The sequence below is a fragment of the Equus caballus genome, chromosome 31, assembly GCF_041296265.1.
Source record: "Equus caballus isolate H_3958 breed thoroughbred chromosome 31, TB-T2T, whole genome shotgun sequence".
Classification (NCBI taxonomy): Eukaryota; Metazoa; Chordata; class Mammalia; order Perissodactyla; family Equidae; genus Equus; species Equus caballus.
Genome location: NC_091714.1, coordinates 21,861,482 through 21,887,144, shown reverse-complemented (window position 1 = coordinate 21,887,144; position 25,663 = coordinate 21,861,482). Strand labels below are relative to the sequence as shown.

General features: G+C 42.4%; 1 protein-coding gene across 7 annotated transcripts in view; it reads left to right on the top strand.

Moving 5' to 3' along the window:
- Positions 1-21,156, top strand: part of STX11 (syntaxin 11) — an 81,593-nt gene extending 60,437 nt beyond the window's left edge. For 5 of the 7 annotated variants that reach the window (XM_070256248.1, XM_005608208.4, XM_005608209.4 and 2 more), the window contains one exon: positions 19,103-21,156. In XM_070256248.1, the coding sequence (XP_070112349.1) occupies positions 19,103-19,971 (869 nt within the window). In that variant the 3' untranslated portion in view covers positions 19,972-21,156. Of the gene's footprint in view, positions 1-17,024; positions 17,194-18,773; positions 18,934-19,102 lie in introns of all 7 variants that reach the window. The other 2 variants (XM_070256250.1, XM_070256249.1) reach the window with 2 other exon arrangements.
- The last annotated feature ends 4,507 nt before the right edge of the window (positions 21,157-25,663 follow it).

The window sequence follows — 25,663 nt, the reverse complement described above, 5'->3', positions numbered from 1 at the left end:
ATTCTGGGTTGAAAATACATTTTCTTCAGTACTTTAAAGACATTGTTTCATTATTTTTCAGTTTCCGGTGTTGCTGTCTAGAAGTCCAAAGTGTTTTGCCTCCTAGTTCTTTGTAGGTGATTTCTTTCTCTCTCCCTCTTTCCTCCTCTCTCTGTCTCTGTCTCTCTCTAAGCTTATGTGATCCTTCTCTCTCCGGAATTCCTATTTTTTGGAATTCGAACTTAAAGGACTGGACTTCTAAATTCCTCATCTTTTCTCTGCTATTTTTCACCTCTTTTTTTTCTTTCTTTCTACTTTATAGGGAGGGATCTTGCATTCTCCTGCCAGAAGGATGTAGGTGAGTGTGCGGGACAGCAGGTGAAGGGAGAGGGCTTGGAGATCCACCATTCCCTGTGAAAACATCCCCTTAATCTTCCTCTCCTGACATGGGGCTTCGGAGTCCAGCCTGTCTGCTCTCCTGCCGGAGTGGCGCAGGGCATGGCGGGTACTCGCACTTCTTAAAAAGGCTTCTAACCAAACTCTATTTGTTGTTATCCTGCCATCACCTCCTTTTCCACAGGTCCCCAGCCTTTGGTTCTGATTCCTGAGCCTTTGGCTATTTATTTTACGGTGTAACTTAGCTCGATTCTTGGCCTTCTCCACCGTTAGCTTAGGATTAAACTTTCTTATATCTTCTAGGCTAGTTATCACTTGTCCATTTGCTTTACAACTTCCAAAATTTTGTTGCTACTCTTTTCCCTCTTTTATCCTAGTTGGTGTATGCCTTTTCAAAAGTTCCTTTAGTGGGATTTTGGGAGGGAGCAAAAGTAACGTTCAGTTTGCCATTTTACCCAGAACATAGAAGTCAACTCTAAAAATACAAATGTGTTTTCTGGAGTGAGTGATATGTATGAAGAGTAGATATATTCATCAGAATAGCTATTTACTGCATTAAGAAGTAGAGGATGGAAGGCAGGACTGGGATGTTTAAGTGGGCCAGTTTGGGTTGGGATAGACTGGGGAGGGCCGAGGGACAGCTCTGGTGGGAGGGCGTGTCTAGGAGTCAAGCAGGATGAGATGGCCGTGGTGGAGTTTCTCTAGGCCAAGACAGGTTGAGGGCAGTAAGTAGAAAGTAAATAACTCAACTGACATCTCCACATTTTCCTGTTGATGTTCAGGGAGGGTGTGTGTGTTTACTAACGTGAGTCAACCTGTAAGTACTGCATTTGCTGAGAATTTACTCACTGGGTGCCAGGCACCTCACTGAGTGCGCCTTGAGGTGGATTGTGGCTTTCCAATTTGCTCGGAGCTCGGAGTCCAATGCAGGTCTGCTGGACTTTGCAGCCCCTTCGAAACACTAAGCTGTCATATCTTTGTGTCATTGTTGATACCTGTTATTGAAATTAAGAAAATTTTTGCAGCTACCCAGAAAGCTGAAATATGTGTTTCCCTCATTACCTTCATAGTTCTGTCTTTAAATGTGTTTGAGAATCAGGAAGTTGCATAAGTCAGTTTTGGTTTCAGCTATGTCTGTATTTTAAATATTTTAGAAGTCTAGTTCACATTTCTGGAATTTTCATTTCTTTATTTAGAATTGCTTTTTGTAAGTTTTTTATTTTTTGCTTATCTAAAAAAAGATATTTTTTAAGGGACTGAGACCACAGCTCTTGCTCACTGAGCTAACCTCATCGTCTCCCATGCCTGGTACTTAGGAGACCCTCACTATCTGTTTGCTGAGTAAACACATGGAAGTCTCTGCTGTAGTAGCCTATGTGAACACGCCTGTCCAGAAAGACGAGAACATCAATCCCATGGTCTATTTTATGAATTTACTTTAAAACTAGTTAACAGGTTACCCATTTGTTTTATAAAAACAGAACAAACCTAACAAATGCCATCAATTCTATGCTGTTGTATGTATCTGAGCTAATGGAATTGAGGTATTTTAATATACAGTCATGTGTCTCTTAACAATGGGGATTTGCTGTCAGTGCCATGGGTTCCGCCTCCTCGTGACCCTGTGTATGGCAGACCTTCTGGGGCTGTGTCAGACGATGCTCCACTGCTGTTCGTAGGGTTTTCTTGGCCAATTTTTTCAAAAGTGGGTGTCCAGGTCCTTCTTCCTGGTCTGTCTTAGTCTGAAAGCTCCTTTGAAACCTGTCCACCATGGTGACCCTGCTGGTATTTGAAATCCCGGTGGCATAGCTTTCAGCATCACAGCAACACGCAGCTGCCACAGTGTGACAACCAACAGACGGGTGGCGTGGTTCCCTGCCTGGGACAGGAACCAGGGCTGTGGCAGTCAGGGCTGGCCAAAACAAAACTAACAAACTAAAAAGCAGGGGCTGACCAAATTTGTTATACATTTACCCCAATATAAACTGTTCCATGTAGCAGTTGTACTGTTTAGTGCTATATAGAATCAGCACCTTTAGGTGTTGAACAAATAGTCCTGTTACAGGCCTTCAAATGGTAACAGAATTTAAAATTTCCCTTATACATGACTTCTATTTTGGTTAAAAGGGATGTTGCATCTTGGCAGTGGTATTGGTACCATTCATAATTGGAATCGGTGGATAAATTCCTAGCCATCCAAAATTTCAGAGAATTCTATATCTAAAGAATAGGGGCCGGCCCCGTGGCTGAGTGGTTGAGTTTGCGCACACCCTTTCAGCGGCCTAGGGTTTCGCCGGTTCGGATCCTGGGCACAGACATGGCACCGCTCACCAGGCCAACAGACATGGCATAGCACAGCCAGAATGACCTACAACTAGAATATACAACTACATACTGGGGGGATTTGGGGAAAAAAAAAAGAAAAAAGGATTGGCAAGAGATGTTAGCTCAGGTGGCAATCTTTAAAAAAAAGAAAAGAAGAACTTGTTCCCTCATGCACAGACTATCAATATCCAGGTAGAATAATTCCCAGCAACCATGACATGCATACAATTTTGAATACCATACTTTCATTTTTACTTTCTGTTGAGCAGTCAGTGTAATTAGATTTTAACGTTACAGTCAAGCACGGCATAACGACGCTTTGGTCGATGATGGATGGATCGCACATCTGACAGTGGTCCCATAAGTTGGTGTGGTAGGCTATACTGTGTCGGTTTGTGTAAGGACACTCCATAATGTTCGCAAAACGAGCAAATCGCCTAACAACCCATTTCTCAGCATGTATCCCTGCTGTTTGCCAGCCCTGGTGGTCTAGTGGTTAAGATTCAGAAGACTAGGAAGAAGGACCTGGCCACCCACTTCTGAAAAAATTGGCCATGAAACCCTGTGGATAGCAGCAGAGCCTTGTCTGATAACAGCGCCGGAAGGGGAGAGGATGGCGCAGAAAGACCGGGCAGGATCCGCTCTGCTGTGCACAGGGTTGCTGAGTCAGAATCGACTTGATGGTGCTAACAACAGCAAGCTTTGCTGTGCAAGGAGTTGTTTGTTTGTCCTCTTTGATAGGTATAATGTGAGATATTCACTTTGAAATAAAAATTGTCATTATGAGTCAGTTTGTTTCCTTGGCCCTCTGTTTACAGTAAATGCAAGTATCTACCTCATACTTCCCTGAGGTTCTGAGTGAATGTAAGGCATTAACATTCTGTCCCTCCAGCGATAGGAGTAATATAGAAACTGATAATAGAATACTTGTTTGGGGGGCCGGCCCGGTGGCGCAGGGGTTAAGTTGGCATGTTCCGCTTCTCGGTGGCCCGGGGTTCGCCGGTTCGGATCCCGGGTGCGGACATAACACTGCTTGGTAAGCCATGCTGTGGTAGGCACCCCACATATAAAGTGGAGGAAGATGGGCACGGCTGTTAGCTCAGGGCCAGTCTTCCTAAGGATTGGCAGTAGTTAGCTCAGGGCTAATCTTCCTCAAAAAAAAAAAAAATACTTGTTTGGTTTTATTGAATCACTTTAGATCACATGATCAGCACATGTTTCTTAAGGAGTGGTATTTGTACTATTTTGAATAAACTACCTGGTGAAATAAACTGATTATGGATGGCAATAGTGCAGAATAATAATTCCTAATAACATGTTTGTAAAATACTTTAAAATTTACAGTGCTTTTATATACTTTATTTATATCATTTAATGATTTAAAAACCCGTTATGAAATGGGTAGTGTTATTACCCTTTTACAGATGAGGCAGCTGCCCCTCAGAGATGTGAAGTGTCCTGCTCCGCTTCATCCAGTGTGAGATGGAAACGGGGGTGGCGCTCCGATGTCTAGCTGAGCACCTTTTCTGATATCCCATTTGCTTTCGGGAATGATGTCAGTTAGCTGACGGGCAAGACTTCTTCCCCCTGTGTTCCTGTATCCACCACGAGCAGCAACACCTTCCTAAGGTGGGGGGAGAAGGGCTCCCTGTGGGAGACATGTATGAGGGCGATGCTCAATGGATGTTTATTGAGTTATCATTGTTAATCTGCTCCCCAAAGAAAACACAGCCACAGACTTTACATACACTGAGTCTAGAAGATAGCCGTCATGAGCCTGGCTTCGGCGTGTCGAGCCTCTTTCCCAGTCCCTGGGGTGTGTGGAGTTGGGGTAGCCACCTTGAGATTCTTAAACGTGAAAGCAGAACATGAGGATTCCCTTCCTTTTTAGAACTCCCTTTTCTTTCCCAGGCTGCCTTTGGTGTTCCTTTTTTCCTGATTTCACCTGCTCAGAAATGGTGGTGGTGGAAAGGACAGTGGGACCTGCCCTCTCCCTGCCCCTGCCGGATGCCCCAGCAGGAAGGACCCAGGGAACTCGTGTGGTTGGTTTACCAGGGAAACGTCCTATTACCTCACAGCGTCGGGCTCAGTCCTTCTGAGTGCTGTCTCTTAACTATTCACGAACTTCTAGGATAGAAGAGAGTCTAGAAGAATATGCATTAGACTTTTGTCAGTGGTTATTTTATGTAGTTATTACATATAGTAGTTTTAGATGATGTGAAATTTTTACTTTCTGCGTAAAACACTTCCGTGTCATTTGATTTCTTCTCTTTTCTTTCTTTCTTTCTTTTTTATAAAGAACTTGGGTTACTTTCATACACAGAAGAAAAGAGAGATTTTACAATAAAAGAATTGGAACAAAAGTTATTTAAGAGCCCCAATAATATGGTAACACACAAGTGTTAGTGTTCATTTGTGATTATAGATGAGATAGGTAATAAACCGTTTATATGTATTAGCAAATGCACTGTTTATACTAATAGTCACTGAATCTACATTAGTTTGTCGAGTGAGTTAAAATCACAAAGTAGACAATATTAGGTAGCATATCCAGAGTGCTTCCTCTGCCAGGCACTGTTCTAAGAGCTTTACGTGGATTATCTCGTTTAATTCTCTCCCCCATCCTCTGCAGGAGGTAGTTATGACATGGGGAAGATAAGGGAGTGAGAAGGTGATGACAAGGAAATGTGACTTAAGCAGAGGTTTGAAAAGCACTCAGCTATTGGGAATCGCCCTCTCCTACTGCTGGGAACCCTGCCCCCGGTGAGGTGGCCCAGGTTGGGCTCGGAGGGGGCGGAGTTGGGACTCGAGTATCTCCACAGTCTCAACACTCAGCCGCTCTCCTGCATTTCGCTGAGTAGGTGTGAAATTTGGAGCAGATTCTATGCCTCTGGAAAGAAGTATCCTGATTGCCTTTAACTCTCTGAATGATTAATAGGGCCCTAATCAACTCTGATGTCCCTTAGCAACCTAGTGCACATCCCACTAATTTTTATTCTTTTTGGTGTGATAGCAAGAAATGTCTGTGGTCCAGTCTTGGATGACAGAGGAAGGTCTGGAACATGGCAGCAGCGTCCTGTGGGGAAGCTGCGTTTGGCCTGCCAGGTGTTGTTTAATTTGGCAGTGATCTGAACAGTAGACTTGCGATACACTTAAAACTATCTTCCTCCGTCTCAGGACTGGCTCTTCAAGTTCTGCATTCCTCTTATCAGACTGAAACTCAGCCAGGGTTGAAACTGCTGTCTGGGCACTGTCCCGCCCCCACTGCTCACAAACTCCTGTTGAGCACACACGTTATCAAACAGCTTCTGCAGAGCCTTTCTTGTGGAGGCTGCTTGTGTGTGAGATAATCTTTTTTTAGCATCATTTTTTTTTTTCTCCTCACCATGATGATGACCACAATCCTCAAAAGGAAAGGAAGGCTGTCCTCAGACATGCTAAGAAACACATGCTCCTTTTACGTGCATGCTTTATATTAACGTTTGTATACAATATGAGTAGACCATTGTAGCCATATACTGCACTAAAGTCAAGTTATGCGCATAGGCCATGATTGAGTAGGTGACAACTATCCTCAGGACAATTATTTTGTACATGGTGCTTATGTTTGTGTTTTCAAATCGTAGCAGTAAACTTTTGTTTTAAATGCATGAGCATTTACTTTCCAAAAATGATGATTTATCCGTGATTCCTATCGTTCTCCTAGGCTCTCTTTAAAGAAGAATGCACATTATGGGGTATAGAGAAACCTAAAGGGGGAGTGGTGTGCCAGTTAGCTTTGTCAGTGCAGCAAACCACCCCCAAATCATATTTCTCGTAGTTGTGAGGATGAAGTGAGGTAATCTGTGTAAAGCTTCCACAACAGCACCTGGCAGAGAGTAAGTCATGGGTGGTTCTTGTACCAGCTCACCGGGGCTCTGTCATACAGCTGCAGTGCTGGGTCACCTGGGGGCTAGCCTCTTCTCCATGTGGTCCTCCTGCTGCAGGAGGCTAGCCCGAGCTTCCTCACAAAGTGGTTCCGGTGTTCCCAGTACTAAGAGAGGGCAAGCCCCGATGGGTTCCTGCTGGGCAATCCTCTGCTTGCATTGTGGGTTCTCTTGTTCTCTGTTGTGTTCATCGTTTGGCAATCAACGATAGTCTGCCTCTGGCGAAATTTATTCACAGTTCTCCTCCAAGACAAATATGCTCACCCTCATCCTAGGATTCCCAGGAGTCCCATCCCATTATGGCATCAGCCTCTGAGTCCAGATGCCTGTCGGTGAGCTGCATCACTTCTGGATACACGTGAGCCTCAGGTACAGCTCTTAAGATGTGGATCCTCTTGATCCTGAGACAGTGAACCAAAAAGACTAGTTACCTCCCCATACACACCCACGATGTAATGGTGAAATAGGGCAAGGGTAACCAAAATATGTAATCCATTAAAACAAGAAGACACAAACAGGCTACCAACAGCAATCCCTGGTCCTCAGCACTTCTATCCAGGTCCATGTTGCTGGGTCCCTGCACTCCTGGGCCTGGGGATGTCCCTTGATTAGGACCCAGTTCTGCCCCTCAGGAGTGGTTCACTGGTTTATGGTTCTCCACTGCTGCTGGCTCCACCCTCTGAAACATTCTTCCTTTCCCCAAAGAAATGGCTTGTTTTTGCTTCTACACAGCTTCCTTGGCTTGGTTCCTGCTGTGGACAGTCGGACACCAGGGGGCCTCTTTTCCTTTGAAGGGGCTCGGTCTCTTTTAGGCCGTCCTTTTGTGCTTGTCAGTAAAACCCTCTTAAAGGCTTGGTAGATTTCCTGAGCATCCCGTAGGATCCCTGCCCCTAAAGCTCACAGCCACAATTTTTTTCAAGTCAGACCAATCTCTCTCTACTTTGGGCTGAGTGCCAGGCTGCTACAAGACCACACCGTTAGGACTCTTGGGTCCCTTTCGTCTGGCTGAGAAGGTCTGTTAGGTACCACATTAAATTTCACAAAGGTCTTTACTCTGAGGCCATTTCTTACTTCGAGAATCTTTTCTTCCAGTTGAAGAGACTGGAGAGGTAAAAAGGTTTCTTTTTCCAATCTTGTGAGTTCTGGTTCTTCTCTATTTTCTCTAAATAATGCTTAATAACTAAATAATACATTTTTTAGCTCATCCTTCTCTTGCAGAATCTTCTATGAAGCCTGGGGCAGCCTGCGGGCTTCTTCGTAGAGTTGTATCAGGGTTGCCAGTAGCAAGCCCTTTTGCACAAGTGCATTCCAAGCCTCTGCTTGCATCATATTTACTAATGTCCCAGTGGCCAAAGCAAGTCCCAGTCTCATGCCACATTCAAATTCGAGGAGTTAAGAAATAGTCTATACCTCTTGATGGGGCAAGCTGCAAACATTGTGTAGTAAATTTCTTTTCAACCTTTCTCAAATATGTACACATTTGGGAGGAAATAATGGGCCACTTAGGAGATCAGATCAAGAAAGTAGGATGTGTGAATTGATGATCATCACATCATGGAAATAATCTAACAATTTGATGCTTCCATAGTTCAGATACTATCTGGTACTAAAATAGTAAAATTAGTAGCTGCCGGGGTCCAGCCCCAGCCGGAACAGGGTCTCCTGAGGGATGGACGGCGTTGGCGAAGGAGGAGGCAGTGAGACAAGGAGTTTGGTGTCCAAGTCTAACTTTATTTTGTGTCTGTATGATTTATATAGGGCTCAGGGTATGCAAGGATGATTTCATGAAACAGTCCCAGTACATATTTTTGGCTCGTGTAAGTGGGTTTTTGTAAAGTAGACAATGGTTCCTAAGAGCAACTGTATCTAGATTGTGTGTAGGCCTGGGGGAGTCAAGCTTCTGCAATCCTTTACTTCAAGGAGGCCACCCCCAGTGGCCTCCTGACTTAGTGGGCTGTGGCAACTGCCGTCCTCCTAGAGAGATCTGTGGGGGCCACAGATTTCTTTGTTCCCTCTCCACTCCCACCGCTTCACCCGACCAAAGGACGGGTCAGAATGTTCTTTCCCTAGAAGATGTTTTTCCCCAGAACTTTCCCTAGAATATTGCATTGTGTCATTCTCATTCCCAGGGCGGGGCTGACTTCCCCTGAAATAACCCCAGGTGCAGAACAGAGTAAGCAGAAGCAGGAAAGTCAAAAGTACCAGGGAGACTCATTGCAGGGGCAGCATGGTAGATTCCCTTGAGGGTCGCCGTGCGTCCCCTCATCTCTCTCCCGGACCGTGTCACAAGGCAGAGGCTTAACTTGTAGGCTGACGGCTCCCGGCAGTAGCAATCATTTATCAAGCTTCCAATATATTCCAGGCTCGTGAAAATGCTTTACATATGTTAGAATGTTATTGCTGTAAATGGAAATGTCTAGTCCGTAGGAGTTTTCCCCCCTTACTAATAACCTTCTTTCCATCATTATTTGTAGGTTACCTACATACAGTGAGCTCCTTTTCTTTATCTTTAAAACTAAGGCACTGTGCAGAATGATCATTAAGGTCTTTTTCTGCTCTCACCTCTGATTTTACTTCAGGTGGTTATTGGGTTGATTGAGGAGACAGCACAATAAGCAGCTTCCCTTTACCCACCTGATTTCTATACCAGTTGAGATATAAGAAGGAAAAAGCAGTCCGAGGGCAAAGTCTTACCTTTGTTACCAATAAAGACAAGGCTGGAGGACGTGGCTTCATCGCAACTCAAGATCCCAGATGTAGATGGACTTACCCTCCCCAATAGCTGAGCTCTCCCCCTCCCACCCAGGAGCAGAGCAGAGAACACAGGCTCTCCATAGGAAGCCCACTTCCAAGAGGAAGCGGGCAGGAGAGGCTGGGCTACCGTGGACAACTTCTGGGTTCACCAATCAGATAAGCAACTTCATGCCCCTTGGCAGGAGGAGGTGGAGAGAGGAACCTACAGGAAAGAAATGTCACAGTGGGAAAGAATGTTCCTTATCAATGCTAACACCATACACCTTCAACTTGTCACACAGCTTCAGTGCGGGACTGAGTGGGTAGAACGTGAATTTAGGATCTGGACAGAGGTGGACTTAAATCCCAGCCTTCTCACTTACTAACAGGATAGATTGGAGAAGGAACTTGGCTTTACTGGGATCCATTTATTAGTCAGTTGAAAATTATGGTACCCTCCTCACACAGTTATTGTGAACATGTTGCTGGATTATATATCAATTTTCCGGTACAAAGACTGGCTTATATTGGACACTCAGTTTGTTGCTCAGACTTGTGTTTCCTTCCTTTACTTAGTAGGTTTGATGCTAGAGGGCTGCTGACCCACGTATAGCTTACCATTATTCACTACTTGGTTTTTATTGAATTTCTTAGTCTGCTACAACATGTAAGTGGAATGAGTGGAATGTCAGGAGCAATGTAACTGAGATAGGGTTTGACATTTTAACCCTGAGGGAAGAGAAACATTTTAAAGCAAATGAAACTACATCACTACACAGTTCAAAGATGTTACTAATGATCATCTGAGTCATGGATAAATTGTGTGCAATGTCTTCTCAAGTACATCAGTGCATTTTACAAGAGGATTTCCAACAAAACAGAGTGAATACCTTTCATATTTAAAGAGAGAAACTTCAGTTAGGAAAAGTCATGGATATGGAAAAACCTCAGGCATTGACAATGTTGGATAACTGGGATTTTTCTGCACTCATGGAAAAAATGTCAGTCAAAAATAATAATTTGTGGGGCTGGCCTGGTGGCGCACTTAAATTATTAAGTTCCCACACTCCACTTCGGCGACCTGGGGTTCGCTGGTTTGGATCCTGGGTGTGGACCTACGCACCACTTATCAAGCCATGCTGTGGCAGGCGTCCCACATAGAAAGTAGAGGAGATGGGCACGGATGTTAGCTCAGGGCCAATCTTCCTCAGCAAAAAGAGGAGGTTTGGCAGCTGATGTTAGCTTAGGGCTAATCTTCCTCAAAAAAAAAAATAATAATAATTTGTTCTGTGGACAATTGAAGAAGAGTAACAGCCAACAGCATTAGGATCAGTGTCTAAGAGAAAGAGGAATAGAAAAAAGAATGTGAAAATTCTGTGGGATTGTCCTTAACTAGTATTATGAGTTGGAAAAGAAAAGGTCATTAATGATTCTGGAAACTCTATTGATTCTCTTTTAAAAAAATACTCCATGGAATAGTTATGAAATATAAAATTTAATCAAAGACGTACACATTTTCAAACCGGACTAAAAATGTATTCCTCATCACTTTTAATTTCTACATAGATTTCTTCTGTATTTTCTAGCCAAAAGTTTGCTTCAAAAGCCAAATCAGATGTAAGATACAGCAACAACTGTTTTCATTTGTAAATGCTAATACAGATGAGAGTGGAAAAACTTGTAGAGGTGATTTGGGCCTTGACCCCGAGCGCTCTTCTCTTTTCTTCCTCCCTCAGCAAACTCATCTTCTAGCATCGCCTCAGTGCACACCTCTGTGCCCCTGACCGTAATGCTTCTGTCTCCGAGTATCGGTGTTTCCTTATTCCAGCTGTCTCTGCTCAGTCATGGCGACAGTGATCTTTGTTATACGAGGATTATCTATGAGCGTTAATAATTTCCTGGACGTCTGGAAAGTTGCGATGAGTTATGCCTGACTGGATGCTATAACGGCTGAGACCCTGCAGTGCGGGGGAAAGCCCTGATAGGAAGATGCTACTGTGGGAAAGAAGGTAGTAGTTCTAATGGGGAAAACATTTTCGTGTGCTCATCCAGATCTAGGTTATTAGATGCTAATAATTTTTCCAAATAGAAAAGCTTGATTAGGGAATGCTGTGGTCTGTAAGTTCGCATCTGCCCAAATTCATATGTTGAAATCCTAACCCCCAAGGTGGTGATATTGGAGGTGGGATCTCTGGGAGGTCATGAGGGTGGACCCTCATGAATGGGATTAGTGCTTTTATAAAAGAGGACCCACAGGGCTGGCCTGCCCCTTCTACCATGTGAGGTTAGAGCAAGAAAATGGCCATTTATGAACCAGGAAGCGGGCCCTCACCAGGTACAGAACCCGACCATGCTCACACCCTGATCTTGGACTTCCAGCCTCCAGAACTGTGAGAAGTAAATTTCTGTTGTTTATAAGCCACCCAGTCTGCAGTATGTCATTATAGCAGACAGAGAATAGGTTCCCCGTAAGACTGAAGATTTCAGAAGCCTTTTTGGGGAGGCTCAGGAAAAAGAAGCTAGTGCAGGTTTGTGGTTTACAGGTGGGCTCTCGGGTCTGGTGGATGCTGGATTCAGATCTCAGCTCCACGTTTATTGACTGTGTGACTTTAGGCAATTGCTTCAACTCAGTAGGCCTCAGGTGTCCTCGCCTGTGAAATGGGATGACGCTGATAGCTCATGGGGGCTGCACAGTGCTTGGACTGTGTCTGGCACGTTGCAGATGGCTCATCAATGTTAGCCATAGAGCAGGATGCGTGGAGTCGAGTCCCAGAGCAGCTGCTTGATTTACAGCGCATTTCTGCAGATCCCATCGGAGAGCGTTTTGCTCTCGGTAAAACTCTGACTGCCCACTGGCTGCGGACTGACTGTGCACATTGGACTGCCTTCTTCTGTTTAGATGTTGGCAGGAAATTCTGATGGAGGGAACTGAAAAGTGAAAGTGTCAGGGGGCATCAATGAGTAGAGTGATTGGAAAGTGGAGACTGTCTCCTCTTTATAGGTCAGACTCCCTCAAAATGCTTTGGCAAAACTCCTTCCTGCTTTTTGCTTTTGAAAGGGGCAAACAAGAGACTGATTTTATTATTTTTTCTAGCCTCAGACTTTTATAATTATAATCTATCTCAATTAACACTCTTCAAACTCTCAAATTGCGGTTTGAGTTGCACCCCAAGAAATTAAACAATTAAATGTGTTTTTGACTATATTTAATAATACAGTACTGCATATTTGAAAGTTGCTAAGAGAGTAGATCTTAAAAGTTCTCTTCACAAGAAAAAAATTTTTGTAACTCTATATGGTGACAGATGTTAACTAGACTTATTGTGGTGATCATTTCCTACTATATACAAATATCGAATCATTATGTTGTACACCTGAAACTAATATAACCTTGTATGTCAATTATACCTCAATAAAAAAATATTTTTGCCCAGTGCACTTCAAAATCCAACATCAATTTTATTTTTTTTAATTAACTTTAGAACAGCAAGAAGATAAGAGCTTTCAGGAAATCTTTTTATTTTAGCCTATAATTTTTAGAAGTTCAAAGAATGATTTTCCCCTCTTAGATGTGTTATTTTTTAAATCAAGAAATGGAGCAGAATGCTAGGTTTTACTCAGTTGAGTGAAATTATTATTTATGGATCTGAATCAACCTGTTTGAGAAAGTACACTCATTGCCCTTAAGGGTTGTGTTACTCTGGTGTGTCCTGGAAAGTAAATGCTAAGTTATTGTGACAGGTCCCTATGGGGCTTTCTGGTGCCTGCCACATGTCTGTGGTGGTGGTTGCGGAGGAGGGGCTGCACCAGGTGGTCAGAAAGGCGAACTCAGAGTGACCACATGGAACTATGCAGGTTGTGCTCAGCACAAGGGTGCTTGGCCACAAGGATGCAAGGGGCTAGAAATCTCTCGTGTGCCTAGTTCACCAGGCTCTGTGCCCTGATACAGGGCTATACCCACCCAGAGAAAGGGGCCCTCTTCTCGTTTCCACAAAGATGTCACATGGTCCAGACTCAAAGGCTCCTTAAGGCACCATATGGACCAGTGGTGGACCTAGGCATAAAGACACGTTGTGATTTGTAATTATCATTTTCTTTTAATAATAGTTTAAAAATTGCTATCAAATTAGGGCACAGGGGATAAAGATTATAAAATCTGAAAATCCGAACATGGGCACTTCATTACTGAGGTCAGGGAGATTCTCTGCTCCGAGACTCCTCATTCGGACTGTATATCTTGGCACAAGATCTGTTTAGTTTCACTAGTAGCTGAATACCATATGCAAAGCCTGTGTGTGTGTGTGGGTGGGTGTGTGTATGTGTCTAAATGTGGACTTCAGTTCCCATTAAAACAAGAATCCTAAACTTTCTGACCTCACATTACAGAGGAACAGTGTCTAGAGCATTTCTTTGTCATAAGTACAGACGGGAAGACCCTTCCATGCTTTCGGACTTGTTCCCCTCCTGTAGTCTATAAGGTGATCCCCATGATAAACCTCACGTGATTTGTACATTGCCCTCCTCTGCAGTGTGCACCCCCATGTGTAAACTTTCTCACTACTTGTAAAAAATACTTTAACATATGGCTGTGAAACAGGGAAAGGTTTTGTTTCCTAGAAGTGGGCAAATTTGTTTACTGTATGTATTGCTTAATGTATAATAATGTATGTGTTTTATGAAGGCCTCCTTTTAACTTAATTACCTCTTTAACAAAGACCTTATCTCCAAATACGATTACATTCTGAGGCACTGGGGTTAGGGCTTATGAGCTCAGTATACGAATTGGTGGGAGGGGGAGTGGTACAATTTATCCCATAATTATGTATGAACAATTTTTTTCTTGTTCCCCTTAGAGTAAGTAGGCACAAGACCTGTCTTTTATGATCAGAAATATAGTTCTGCATTGTGTTTATAGCTGGTTCCCCTAGAAACAGGAAGGGAACAATGACTTTGGTGGTGGTTCTTCATAGCACCCAGCCTATGGCTTATTTATGTGGCCACGAGCCCCACTCGTTGATCTTCTGTGGTAGGTACACCTGCTGTCTGAATATTTCTTTTCTGATATGACAGAAAGTGTCAAGATCTTATGTGCCAAATACATTAGGTTCTTGGCAGCAGGATCCAGGTCCCAGTGGCCAGCATATTTAGCTAATAGAGTATTTCTGCCCTTCATTTTTCACCATGAATGCTGTTAGGGAATTTATTCTCTCTGTACCTGAGGGTATCTCATAATAATAAAGCTCAGTCAGTGTTGCTCATACTCCCCTTTGGTCAGTGCCTGCAACAATTATATTTGTCCATCCTAAAGTAAAGGAGTTGGGGTAAATTCTCTAACATTCTTGGTTACTTTGCCTTTTGGACTTCATAAATTGTTTTTATGCCTTGCTGGGCTGTGAGTGAGTTCTCGGCTGACCTTGATTTCATATCTAACCTCCATGCCAAGCAGTCAAGGTGGTGCTTCAGGAAGCCAACAGCTCTCCACTGGGGAGAGAGGCTGGTAGCTACCACTTTCTGTCCCTACCAGTTATTTGCTCATCAAGACTGCCCCCAAGCTGAGAACTATTGTAAGTTGTCCAGAACTGCATGATGTTTATGAATAAAAAGATGCCATGCTAAGTATCTATAGAACGGGTCACAAATTTGAGTGTGCATAGAATCACTTAGAGATCATCCTAGAACTACTGAATCAGAAACTCTAGGGGCCCAGCCATCTGTGTTGTTTGCAGCTCTCCAGAAGATTCTGTTGCCTCCTAAGGTTGAGAGCCACTGAGCTACCATCATCTCTCTCTTCCTTTATTTTCTTTTACATAAAATCTTACTGCCCAGTGAAAGAAACCTTAAGCAATTTCCCCTTCCTTCACTGTGGGGTGTAGTTCTCAGGAAAGGTGATAAGCATGCCTGAAAAGATAATTAGAAAGTAGAAGCAGATTTCTGGTAGTTGGTTGTAAATTTTCTTTTGAGTTCTTCATCTCTGTGTGAATCTAAGCAGGATTTCTTCCGAGAACTTTATGAATGGAATTTAGTGAAATTTATTACATTATTCTTTATCACAATGAAACAGAAAGATTAATAGAATTATTTGATTTTCCTTTCTCATTTACCATGGTTCCCTTTTTAGGATCTCATAGTAGGCAATCAAGCTACTGGATGTGTAGATTATTTTGATCTTCTTTCTGTGCCTCCTTACATCTTTTGGTATAACTGCAGCAAGAGACATTCTTTCAGGGACATTCTTAGAAATGGCAGCCTCTTGGCTGACTTTCTGCTGTAGTTTTCCTTATTCTTGCTCCCTGGCAACCAGAAGGCCTTCTAGATCAGTGGGACCAACTCCTTTGGGGCTGGGCTGGGCCAGGAAAGATGAGCAGGAAGGCGTGGTGAAGGCCACCGTCTTGTCGCCACGTCCATAGAGAATCTTTAATTCCCCACACTCTTGCTTTCTCTCTCCTTGCCAGTCATGGGCTTGAGCCTTCAAATGAGTGCAAGCCTTCACCTGATTTAGGACAGGCCTTTATGGTCGTTAGGTCTTGAGAGGGAATCACTGTCTCTGAACATCTTCTTCAAAGGCCGGTTTCTGTGTGATTGAAGTGTGCTTTGCTCTTCATATTATGAATGAGATGTTCCCCCTAAATAGTTTCTTCATGGCTCTAGGAGAGCAATGCAGAGCATGAGACCTGTCTAGGACGAGTGGGAGACCGACAAGCAGATCCCTGATTTCTGGTGCGTGGCGCTGTTCCTTAACCACCCGTTACCTTCCATTGTAGTGCCTCCTAAGTCTTGACCAAGATGCAAGGAAGGCATCTATCACCTACTCTTGCCTTGTTAATCAAAATGCATCCATTCTCTGTCTCATCCACCTGTTGCATAGTAGAATATATTGGATACTAACTTAAGCAGATAGATACAGCTCAACTCCCTCCTAGCTAGAATGTACTTTCCCCTGGTCACATGAGCTGTTGACCTGATTGTAATGCATTTGTTTTAAAGAAGGACCTTAAGAAGTTAGTCCTTTAAACAAATAATATTTATAGTTTTGTGGGATTTTATTTAATTATAAAATCTACAGGGACATTGTAAATATTTGGAAAATGCAGAAAAGCACAAAGAAGTAATTAAAAACCATTTATAATTCCACCGTTTGAAGAAAACTAGTATTAACGTTTGAGGTGTATTACTCAAGTCTTTGTTTCAGGATATCTGTGTGGTAGTGTTGCACAGTCTCCTCTCTTTACCTACATTTGATAGATTGTATGTATTTATGCTTTTCATCCCATTAGATAGCCTTCTAAACTCTGTGATCGTGTAGCGGCCAATACCTTATTATTGTGCATTTAGCTTATTTCTGAATTCCTGTAAGAACAATGTGTTGATGAAAATATAGCAATGAGCTTCACACACCCTTGCATATTTCCTTAGAATAAATGTACATTAGAATAAATTTAAAACAGAAACACATTTTAAAAGGTTTTGATACATACCGTTCAACTGCCTTCCAGAAAAGTTCTGTCAATTTGCCCTCCTACCAGCATTTTTTAGAGTTCTCAGAATCTTCCCCAACTTTTAAAAATTATTATTAAAAAAACAGTTCCTGCCAACTGAGTGGGCAGAAAAAATATTAGTGGTTTAATAGTGAAGTCCTTCATGACTCACTTTTATACATTTGCTCAGGAAGTTTAGTGAAGTGGTTAATGAGGCCACCCTGGAGACCTGGGGTGAAGTGCTCCATCTCTTCTGCTCGCTGGCCCGCTCAGGTCAGGATAATACCTACTTCAGGAAGTCGATCTGAAGATAAAAGTGGGCATCCCATGAAAAGTGCCTAGAAAGACCTGGCATTACGGTAAGCACCCGATACATATTAGCTACTCTTATGTTCTCCAGGATGTATATTTCTTCTTACATGAATTGCCTTTTCATTTTCTTTGTTTGGGCAAGTGGTTTTTTTTTGGCCAGAGTTTTTAATATATTAAGTATGTTAACCCATTATCTGCCATATGTTGCAATTTCCCCCAACTGGTGGTTTGTCTCTAAATTTTGTTCCAAGTGAGGAAATACTTGGCTATCAGGAAACACAGGCCAGAGAAGGCATCGTTTTGATCCAGGCTGGGTCTTTTTCTGCCTCTCGGTCATGCTTCTTGAAGAGTCACCTTCCTCATCATTGAGAAGTTCTGGTATTGATTTTTGTCATCAGACAGCAAAAGTGGCATTTTAAGCAGGATAACTTATATTAAAAATCATCACCATTGAATAAAACTTTGCTTAATTTATGTAAATATGATCATGGCAGATAGATGAGAGTCCACGGTTAATATTTCACCATTTTCCACTTATCACTAAAGATCCAACTTGTTAGCATTCCATTAGTGGTGCTGTACAATTAATTAGCTCAACTTGAGAGAAGCTTTTAATATGAGATCAGGATCTCTGATAGATTGAGTAGCCATTAAGTACTACTGCTTTTCCCTCCTTTTCTTCAAGTTATATAGTAGAAAGAGAATTTAGCCACAAAATCTAGTGTGTAAGGGCAATATGCTCATTATTTTGACATATATACATGCTACTAAAAATGAAATTTTTTCACTTCCCTGGAAAAAATAAGGACATAGAGAACATTAGTTTTCCTTGCTAAGCACGGAACTGATCAGAACCAGCCTTATAAAAACATGGAAATTCTATTTGAGCTGCCGACTTGTTTCAAAAAGCTGTTAACAGTGGACAAATACTGCTTCTGTGTGATGGATAAATGGGAGTGTGTTATATTATTGCTACTAGGCTTGTGTATGGTTGAAATTTTCCACATAAAACTTTTTTAAAAAGCCGTTTCATTAATAATGCTTACCACTAGGGCCCTTGGGAAAAACTGAACATCTTTCATTTCTGATTCTTCATCTGGCGTATGCTATGTGATTGCCACCCAGATGTGTATTTTCCCTCTACTCACCTCACCTACTTATTAAAATTGCGTTAAACACTTAACTATTTCCTTATCTTTTTCACTTTTAATATCTTCCATCAGCATATATTTTGGAATTTTCTTCCCAAATATTTTTAAGCGCTAAGTATTGAGCAAGCTCAAATTGAAGGGCGTATCAGTGATATTGGGTAGAGGTACAAGGAAATTTCAGCTTCCAAATTTCATACTTCCTTATCAGACCTTTGTCTTTATTTTGTTGTTGTTTTATTTCAAGCATGTTTTTACGTTTATAACATTTTTAAGGGAGAACAATTTAAACCATGATTTATATGGTAACTATTTTAAGAGTTATTGTGGTGTGCAAGACTGAGGGCTCTTACCAGTGCTGAAATAGACGATGCTTAGAGTTGGCCACAAAGCCGTGTAAATTGTCCTTATTTAAAAATCTTTATCTTTGCAAGGCTTTTCTTCTTATTTTTCCTTTTTCTGTCTGTTTTGAGTTGCAGTGATTGGAGAACGTAAAGCAAGAAAAAGAGATTGGCTCCCAATGCAATCTAAAATTTTGAATTGCTGGTGAAGGTCTGGGTGCCTGTGATATTGATGCCTGCCTACCGGCTATAACATACGAGTGTGTTCCTGCCTCTCTGTCACGTTAGCCCTTGACTTGTAAGCAAAACGTCATGTAGCATTTAGCTCCTTTAGAGCATTTGTTAGCTACGCCCAAGCATGAAGAACGGGGAGTGCTGAGCCTAACGTTTCTTTAAGCTTCAGTTCCCGCAATGCAAATACTTGACTCTCGCTAGAGGAATTTAACCTCCGTATCTCTAACTTGCAGGCAAAATGAAGGACCGGCTCCCAGAACTTCTGGACTTAACCAGGCAGTGCGACCAGCAGTTCCCAGGCGAAGACGATGACTTTGATGCGCCCCACGAGGACATCGTGTTTGAGACGGATCACCTTCTGGAGTCCCTGTATCGGGACGTCAAGGACCTTCAGAATGAAAACCAGCAGTTGATAGCCGACGTGAAGCGGCTGGGAAAGCAGAATGCTCGCTTCCTCACATCCATGCGGCGCCTCAGCAGCATCAAGCGGGACACCAGCTCCATTGCCAAGGCCATCAAGGCCCGGATCGAGGCCATCTACCGCAAGCTGTGTGCCATGAAGGCGCAGTGCGAGGCGGCCGAGGCCCAGCACGGCGAGCACTCGGCCGTAGCGCGCATCTGGCGGGCACACTACTGCGCGCTCACCCGCACCTTCGAGAGCGCCATGCACGAGTACAACCAGGCCGAGATGAAGCAGCGTGACAACTGCAAGATCCGCATCCAGCGCCAGCTGGATATCATGGGCAAGGACGTCTCGGGCGACCAGATCGAGGACATGTTCGAGCAGGGCAAGTGGGATGTGTTCTCCGAGAACCTGCTGGCCGACGTGAAGGGCGCGCGGGCAGCCCTCAACGAGATCGAGAGTCGCCACCGCGAGCTACTGCAGCTGGAGAGCCGCATCCGCGACTTGCACGACCTCTACAAGCAGATGGCCCGGCTGGTGGAGCAGCAGGGCGACACCATCGATACCATCGAGCTCAACGTGCAGAAGACCCTCGACTACACGGGCCAGGCCAAGGTGCAGGTGCGCAAGGCGGTGCAGTACCAGAAGAAGAACCCCTGCCGGACTCTCTGCTGTTGCTGCTGCCCTTGCCTCAAATAGCAGGCCGGACGGGGCCCCCGCGCCCCACCCCCAACAGGAGTGCGCCGGGAAGCACACTCAGAAAGACTTGAGGGCCCTCTGCGCTGGGGTGAGTTGTCCCAGTCCCTAGCTAGGGACCTCAGTCTTTAGAGAAAGAAGAGACTCGAGGTCCAAGAATTCCAACTCAGCTTGTGCTCTAGAAGATGGTTGATGCCGTCCCCTGTTTCTTCAGTAAGGACGGGTACCTAGCGAAGTTGTGTGAGGTCGTCACGTGGCATTTTGCGCCCTTGCCCTGTTAACAGAAGCCAAATAGGGAACTGACGTTGTCGCGTGCTGTGGGGTAAATGTCCCCGCATGTTTCCTCGTGAAACTCTAGGAGGAAGTCAATTCTGCGTCGGCTGATAGCATGGACTCATTACCAAAAAAATTCATGTACTCCATCCTGAAAGTACCTTGGTTCTGTTCGATTTCACGTGAAATTGACCTTAGGGAAAACCGTATGCCTTTCATTTCTGATTCTTCATCTGGCATATGCTATGTGATTCCTGGCTAGATGTGTATCTTCATTCTGCTCACCTCCCCTACTTATTAAAATCACATTTTACATCCACTGTTTCCTTATCTCCTTCACTTTTAATAACTTCTATCAGAATATATTTTGGGATTTTTTTCCCGAATATTTTTAAGCACTGAGTATTGAACAAGCACTCAAATTGAAGTATCAGTCACATTTTATATATTTTTCATAAATGAAAATTATTTAAAATTTATCTTTTTACTTGATTATTACAAATGCACATATATATGTAATGTAAAGTACTAATATTTGCTAACACGTGTACATAGTGACCAATTGGTTTAACTTTACTTTTGTAAATATGATACATAAACATCAGGAAAAACACTTTTACTGGTTGATGGTGTTGATTTGCTTGTTTTGACTTTTATTTCACTCCTGTCTGCATCTCCATAGTCCAGTTTGGGTCAAAACTTTATTTTGAACAACTCTGTGTTGGTTATGGTGATAAAGACAGATGTCAAAGGCTGAAAATGCACACCGAACGAGAGATAATAAAATGACATTCTTGGAAATGTTACTTTTGTTTTACTGAGGACATTCCTTTCATGCATTGAATGGAGTCATTTAAAATAAAAGAATCTTGTTTTTCAAGTTAGTTTAATAAACATCACACTATAAATATCCCATTTATGTATTTGTCTCTTGATCACTTAAATCTTAGGTTACTTTTTCAATTATTCTTTTAAAAAATTCTACTAGCTGCTTGAGGCTCCCACATCTGGATGGAACTCTGAATAGAGGGGAAAAAAATAAAAAAGAATTCATATGGGAGTGCCTTGCTTTCTCTCCTGAGTTACTGACAATAGTATGGCAAAATCATTGTATTTTGGAGATTTGGTTTCCTTTGCAAACTTTGTAATGCCCTTTCCCACATTTACCATGTTTCCTGTCTTTTTTCTGAGTCAACTCGACTCTTTCTACTCGTTATTTAATAAATGGGCAAGTTTATTCAGCAGTTATAATTCTCAGCTCCTTCAGACAGTGAAATTTTAAAAGGAGTAGAAAGAAGAGTATGTGGACTCTTTGGGACAATCTGACTAATCTGCTTATGACCATAAAAACGTAGCCCTGCGCCTAATTTCCATTTCATGGTTAAATATGAGAATTGTGGAAGCCAAGGCCCACTGGGCTCTTCTCAGATTTCTCCTGAGTTCTTAGCTTACTCCAAGGATAGCTTTCACCTTTGATCTAATTCCCTTTCTCTAAAAAGAAGTCTTCACACAGCTCCATCGCTATATCTTTCATGGTAATGATGAAAATAATAAGAATAATAAACTTTCACATATTGGGGTATATGGGAAGCCATTCTGGTTTAAACCTGATTTGCCCCAAAACTTGTTTTTGCCAGAGCAGCCTGACTTCTGGCCCATCAAACATGCATTGTCCATCTGCTTCAAACATTTTTTCAAAGCAAAGAATGCACTTCTTAAAGATAGGGACGAACGTCTCCCTTCCTCTGATGCCAGTACCAGTACTCTGAAGATAAGCTTTTCTTCCAGAAAAGCCAAGGTCCATTTGACCTGCTGTGTTCGTGCCTCACTGCACGTTTAGCTAACTGCACATGTGTGTGCCAACTGCGGAATATCTGCTTGTGTCTTTGAGGAAACAAAACTGTGTTCCTGTCATGCTTGATGTATGTTCTTTGTTCTGAAATAGTGTATGACCACGCCGTGAACCATGCTTCTCCGGAGTGCTGTCTTCCGTGGTGAAGACTGACTTCCGGGCTAGTCCTCAGGTTGGCTCAATAATGTCACCTTATCTTTTTTTTTTTAACTTTTAATTGAGTTCATAAGTTTACATCAATGTGAGATATCAGTTGTGCATGATTTCTTGACTGTCATCACATAGGTCCTCCTCTTCACCCCCTGTGCCCACCCCCACCCCCACCCCCTTCCCCTGGTAACCACTGAACTGTTTTCTTTGTCCATGTTTTGTTCATATTCCACATATGAATGAAATCATCTGGTGTTTGTCTTTTTTTTTTAAAGATTTTATTTTTCCTTTTTCTCCCCAAAGGCCCCTGGTACATAGTTGCGTATTTTTAGTTGTGGGTCCTTCTAGTTGTGGCATGTGGGATGCCGCCTCAGCATGGCTTGATGAGCGGTGCCATGTCCACACCCAGGATCTGAACCCACGAAACCCTGGGCTGCCAAAGTGGAGCTCGCGAACTTAACCACTCAGACACAGGGCTGGCCCAATGGGGTTTGTCTTTCTCAGTCTGGCTTATTTCACTTAGTGTAATTCCCTCCAGGTCCTTCCATGTTGTTGCAAATGGGATGAATTTCTCTTTTTTATGGCTGAGTAGTATTCCATTGTATATATATATACCACATCTTCTTTATCTAATCATCAGTCAGTGGGCACTTGGGTTGTTTCCACGTCTTGGCTATTGTGAATAGTGCTGCAATGAACATAGGGGTACGTATGTTACTTTGGATTGTTGATTTTAAATTATTTGGGTAGATACCCAGTAGTGGGATTGCTGGATCGTATGGTAGTTCTATTTTGGTTTTTTGAGGAATCTCCATATTGTTTTTCATAGTGGCTGCACCAGTTTGCATTCCAACCAGCAGTGTATGAGGGTTCCCTTTTCTCCACACCCTCTCCAACTTTTGGTATTTTTAGTCTTAGTGATTATAGCCATTTCAACAGGTGTAAGGTGGTATCTTAGTGTACTTTTGATTTGCATTTCCCTGATGTTTAGTGATGTTGAACATCTTTTCATGTGTTTACTGGACATCTGTGTATCTTCTTTGGAAAAATGTCTGTTCGTATCCTCTGTTCATTTTCTGATCCGGTTGTTTGTTTTTTTATTGTTCAGTTGTGTGAGTTCCTTGTATATTATGGAGATTGACCCCTTGTCAGATATATGATTTGCAAATATTTTCTCCCAGTCAGTGGCTTGTCTCTTTGTTTTGATTCTAGTTTCTTTTGCCTTGCAGAAGCTCTTTAGTCTGATGAACTCCCACTTGTTTATTTTTTCTTTTCCCTTCTTTTTGTTTCCCTTCTCTGAGAACACATGGTATTTGAAAAGATCCTCTTTATTTCGATGTCAGAGTGTACCATCTATATTATCTTCCAGGAGTTTTATGGTTTCAGGACTTATCTTCAAGTGTTTGATCCATTTTGAGTTTATTTTTGTGTATGGTGTGAGAGTGGTCTACCGTCATTCTTTTGCACGTGGCTGTCCAGTTTTCCCAACACCATTTACTGAAGAGACTATCTTTTCTCCAGTGTATGTTCTTGGCAGCTTTGTCAAAGATTAGCTGTCCATATATGTGCAGTCTTATTTTTGGGCTTTCAGTTCTGTTCCATTGATCTGGGTGCCTGTTTTCGTACCAGTACCATGCCGTTTTGATCACTATGGCTTTGTAGTACATTTTGAAGTGAGGGATTGTGATACTTCCAGCATTGTTCTTTTGTCTCAGACCTTAGCAATTTGGGGTCTTTGGTTGCCCCAAATGAATTTTAGGATTCTTTGTTCTATTTCCATGAAGAATGTCATTGGGATTCTGATTGGGATTGCACTGAATCTGTAGATTGGTTTGGGTAGTATGGACATTTTAACTATGTTTATTCTTCTAATCCATGTGCATGGAATCTCTTTCCATCTCTTTATGTCATTATCAATTTCCTTCGGTAATGTCTTACAGTTTTCATTGTATAAGTCCTTCACCTCCTTGGTTAAATTTATTCCTAGGTACTTTATTCTTTTAGTTGCAATTGTCAATGGAATTGTATTCTTGAGTTCTCTTTCTGTAAGTTTGTCATTGGAGTATAGAAAAGCAACTGATTTTTGTAAGTTGATTCTGTACCCTGAAACTTTACTGTAGTTGTTAATTATTTCTATTAGTTTTCCAATGGATTCATATATAGTTTTCTATATATGAGATCATGTTGTCAGCAAACAGCAAGAGTTTCACTTCTTCACTCTCTATTTGGATTCCTTTTATTCCTTTCTCTTGCCTGATTGCTCTGGCCTGGACCTCCAGTACTATGTTGAATAAGAGTGGTGATAGTGGGCATCCTTGTCGTGTTCCTCTTCTCAGGGGGATGGTGTTCAGTTTTTGCCCATTGATTATGATGTTGGCTGTGGGTTTGTTACATAATGGCCTTTATTATGTTGAGGTAATTTCCTTCTATCCCCAATTTGTTAAGAGTTTTTATCATAAGTGGCTGTTGGATCTTGTCAAATGCTTTCTCTGCATCTATTGAGATGATCATGTGGTTTTTATTCCTCAGTTTTTCGATGTGGTATATCACGTTGATTGATTTGCAGATGTTGAACCATCCCTGTGTCCCTTGTATGAATCCCATTTGATTGTGATGTATGATCCTTTTGATGTATTGCTGAATTTGGGTTGCCAAAATTTTGTTGATGATTTGTGCATCTATGTTCATCAGAGATATTGGCCTGTAGTTTTCCTTTTTTGTGTTGTCCTTGTCAGGCTTTGGTATCAGAGTGATGTTGACCTTGTAGAATGTGTTAGGAAGTGTTCTGTCTTCCCTACTTTTTGGGAATAGCTTGAGAAGAATTTTTTGAATAGCTTAAGTCCTCTCTGAAAGTTTAGTAGAATTCCCCAGGGAAGCCATCTGGTCCTGGGGTTTTATTCTTTGGGATGCTTTTGATTACTGTTTCAATCTCTTTCCTTGTGATTGGTCTATTTAGATTGTCTGTTTCTTTTTGACTTAGCTTTGGGAGGTTGTAAGAGTCTAAGAATTTATCTGTTTCCTCTAAATTATCCATTTTGTTGGCATCTAGTTTTTCGTAGTATTTGCTTATAATCCATTGTATTTCTCTTTTCTTTTTAAGGAAGATTAGCCCTGAGCTAACTGCTGCCAATCCTCCTCTTTTTGCTGAAGAAGACTGGCCCTGAGCTAACACCCGTGCCCATCTTCCTCTACTTTATATGTGGGATGCCTACCACAGCATGGTGTGCCAAGCGTTGTCATGTCCGCACCTGGGATCTAAACCGGCAAACCCCGGGCTGCTGAAGTGGAACGTGCACACTTAACCGCTGCGCCACTGGGCCAGCCCCCCATTATATTTCTGTGGTGTCTGTTGCTATTTCTCCTCTTTCATTTCTGGTTTTGTTTATCTGAGCTTTCTCTCTTTTTTTCTTTGTAAGTCTG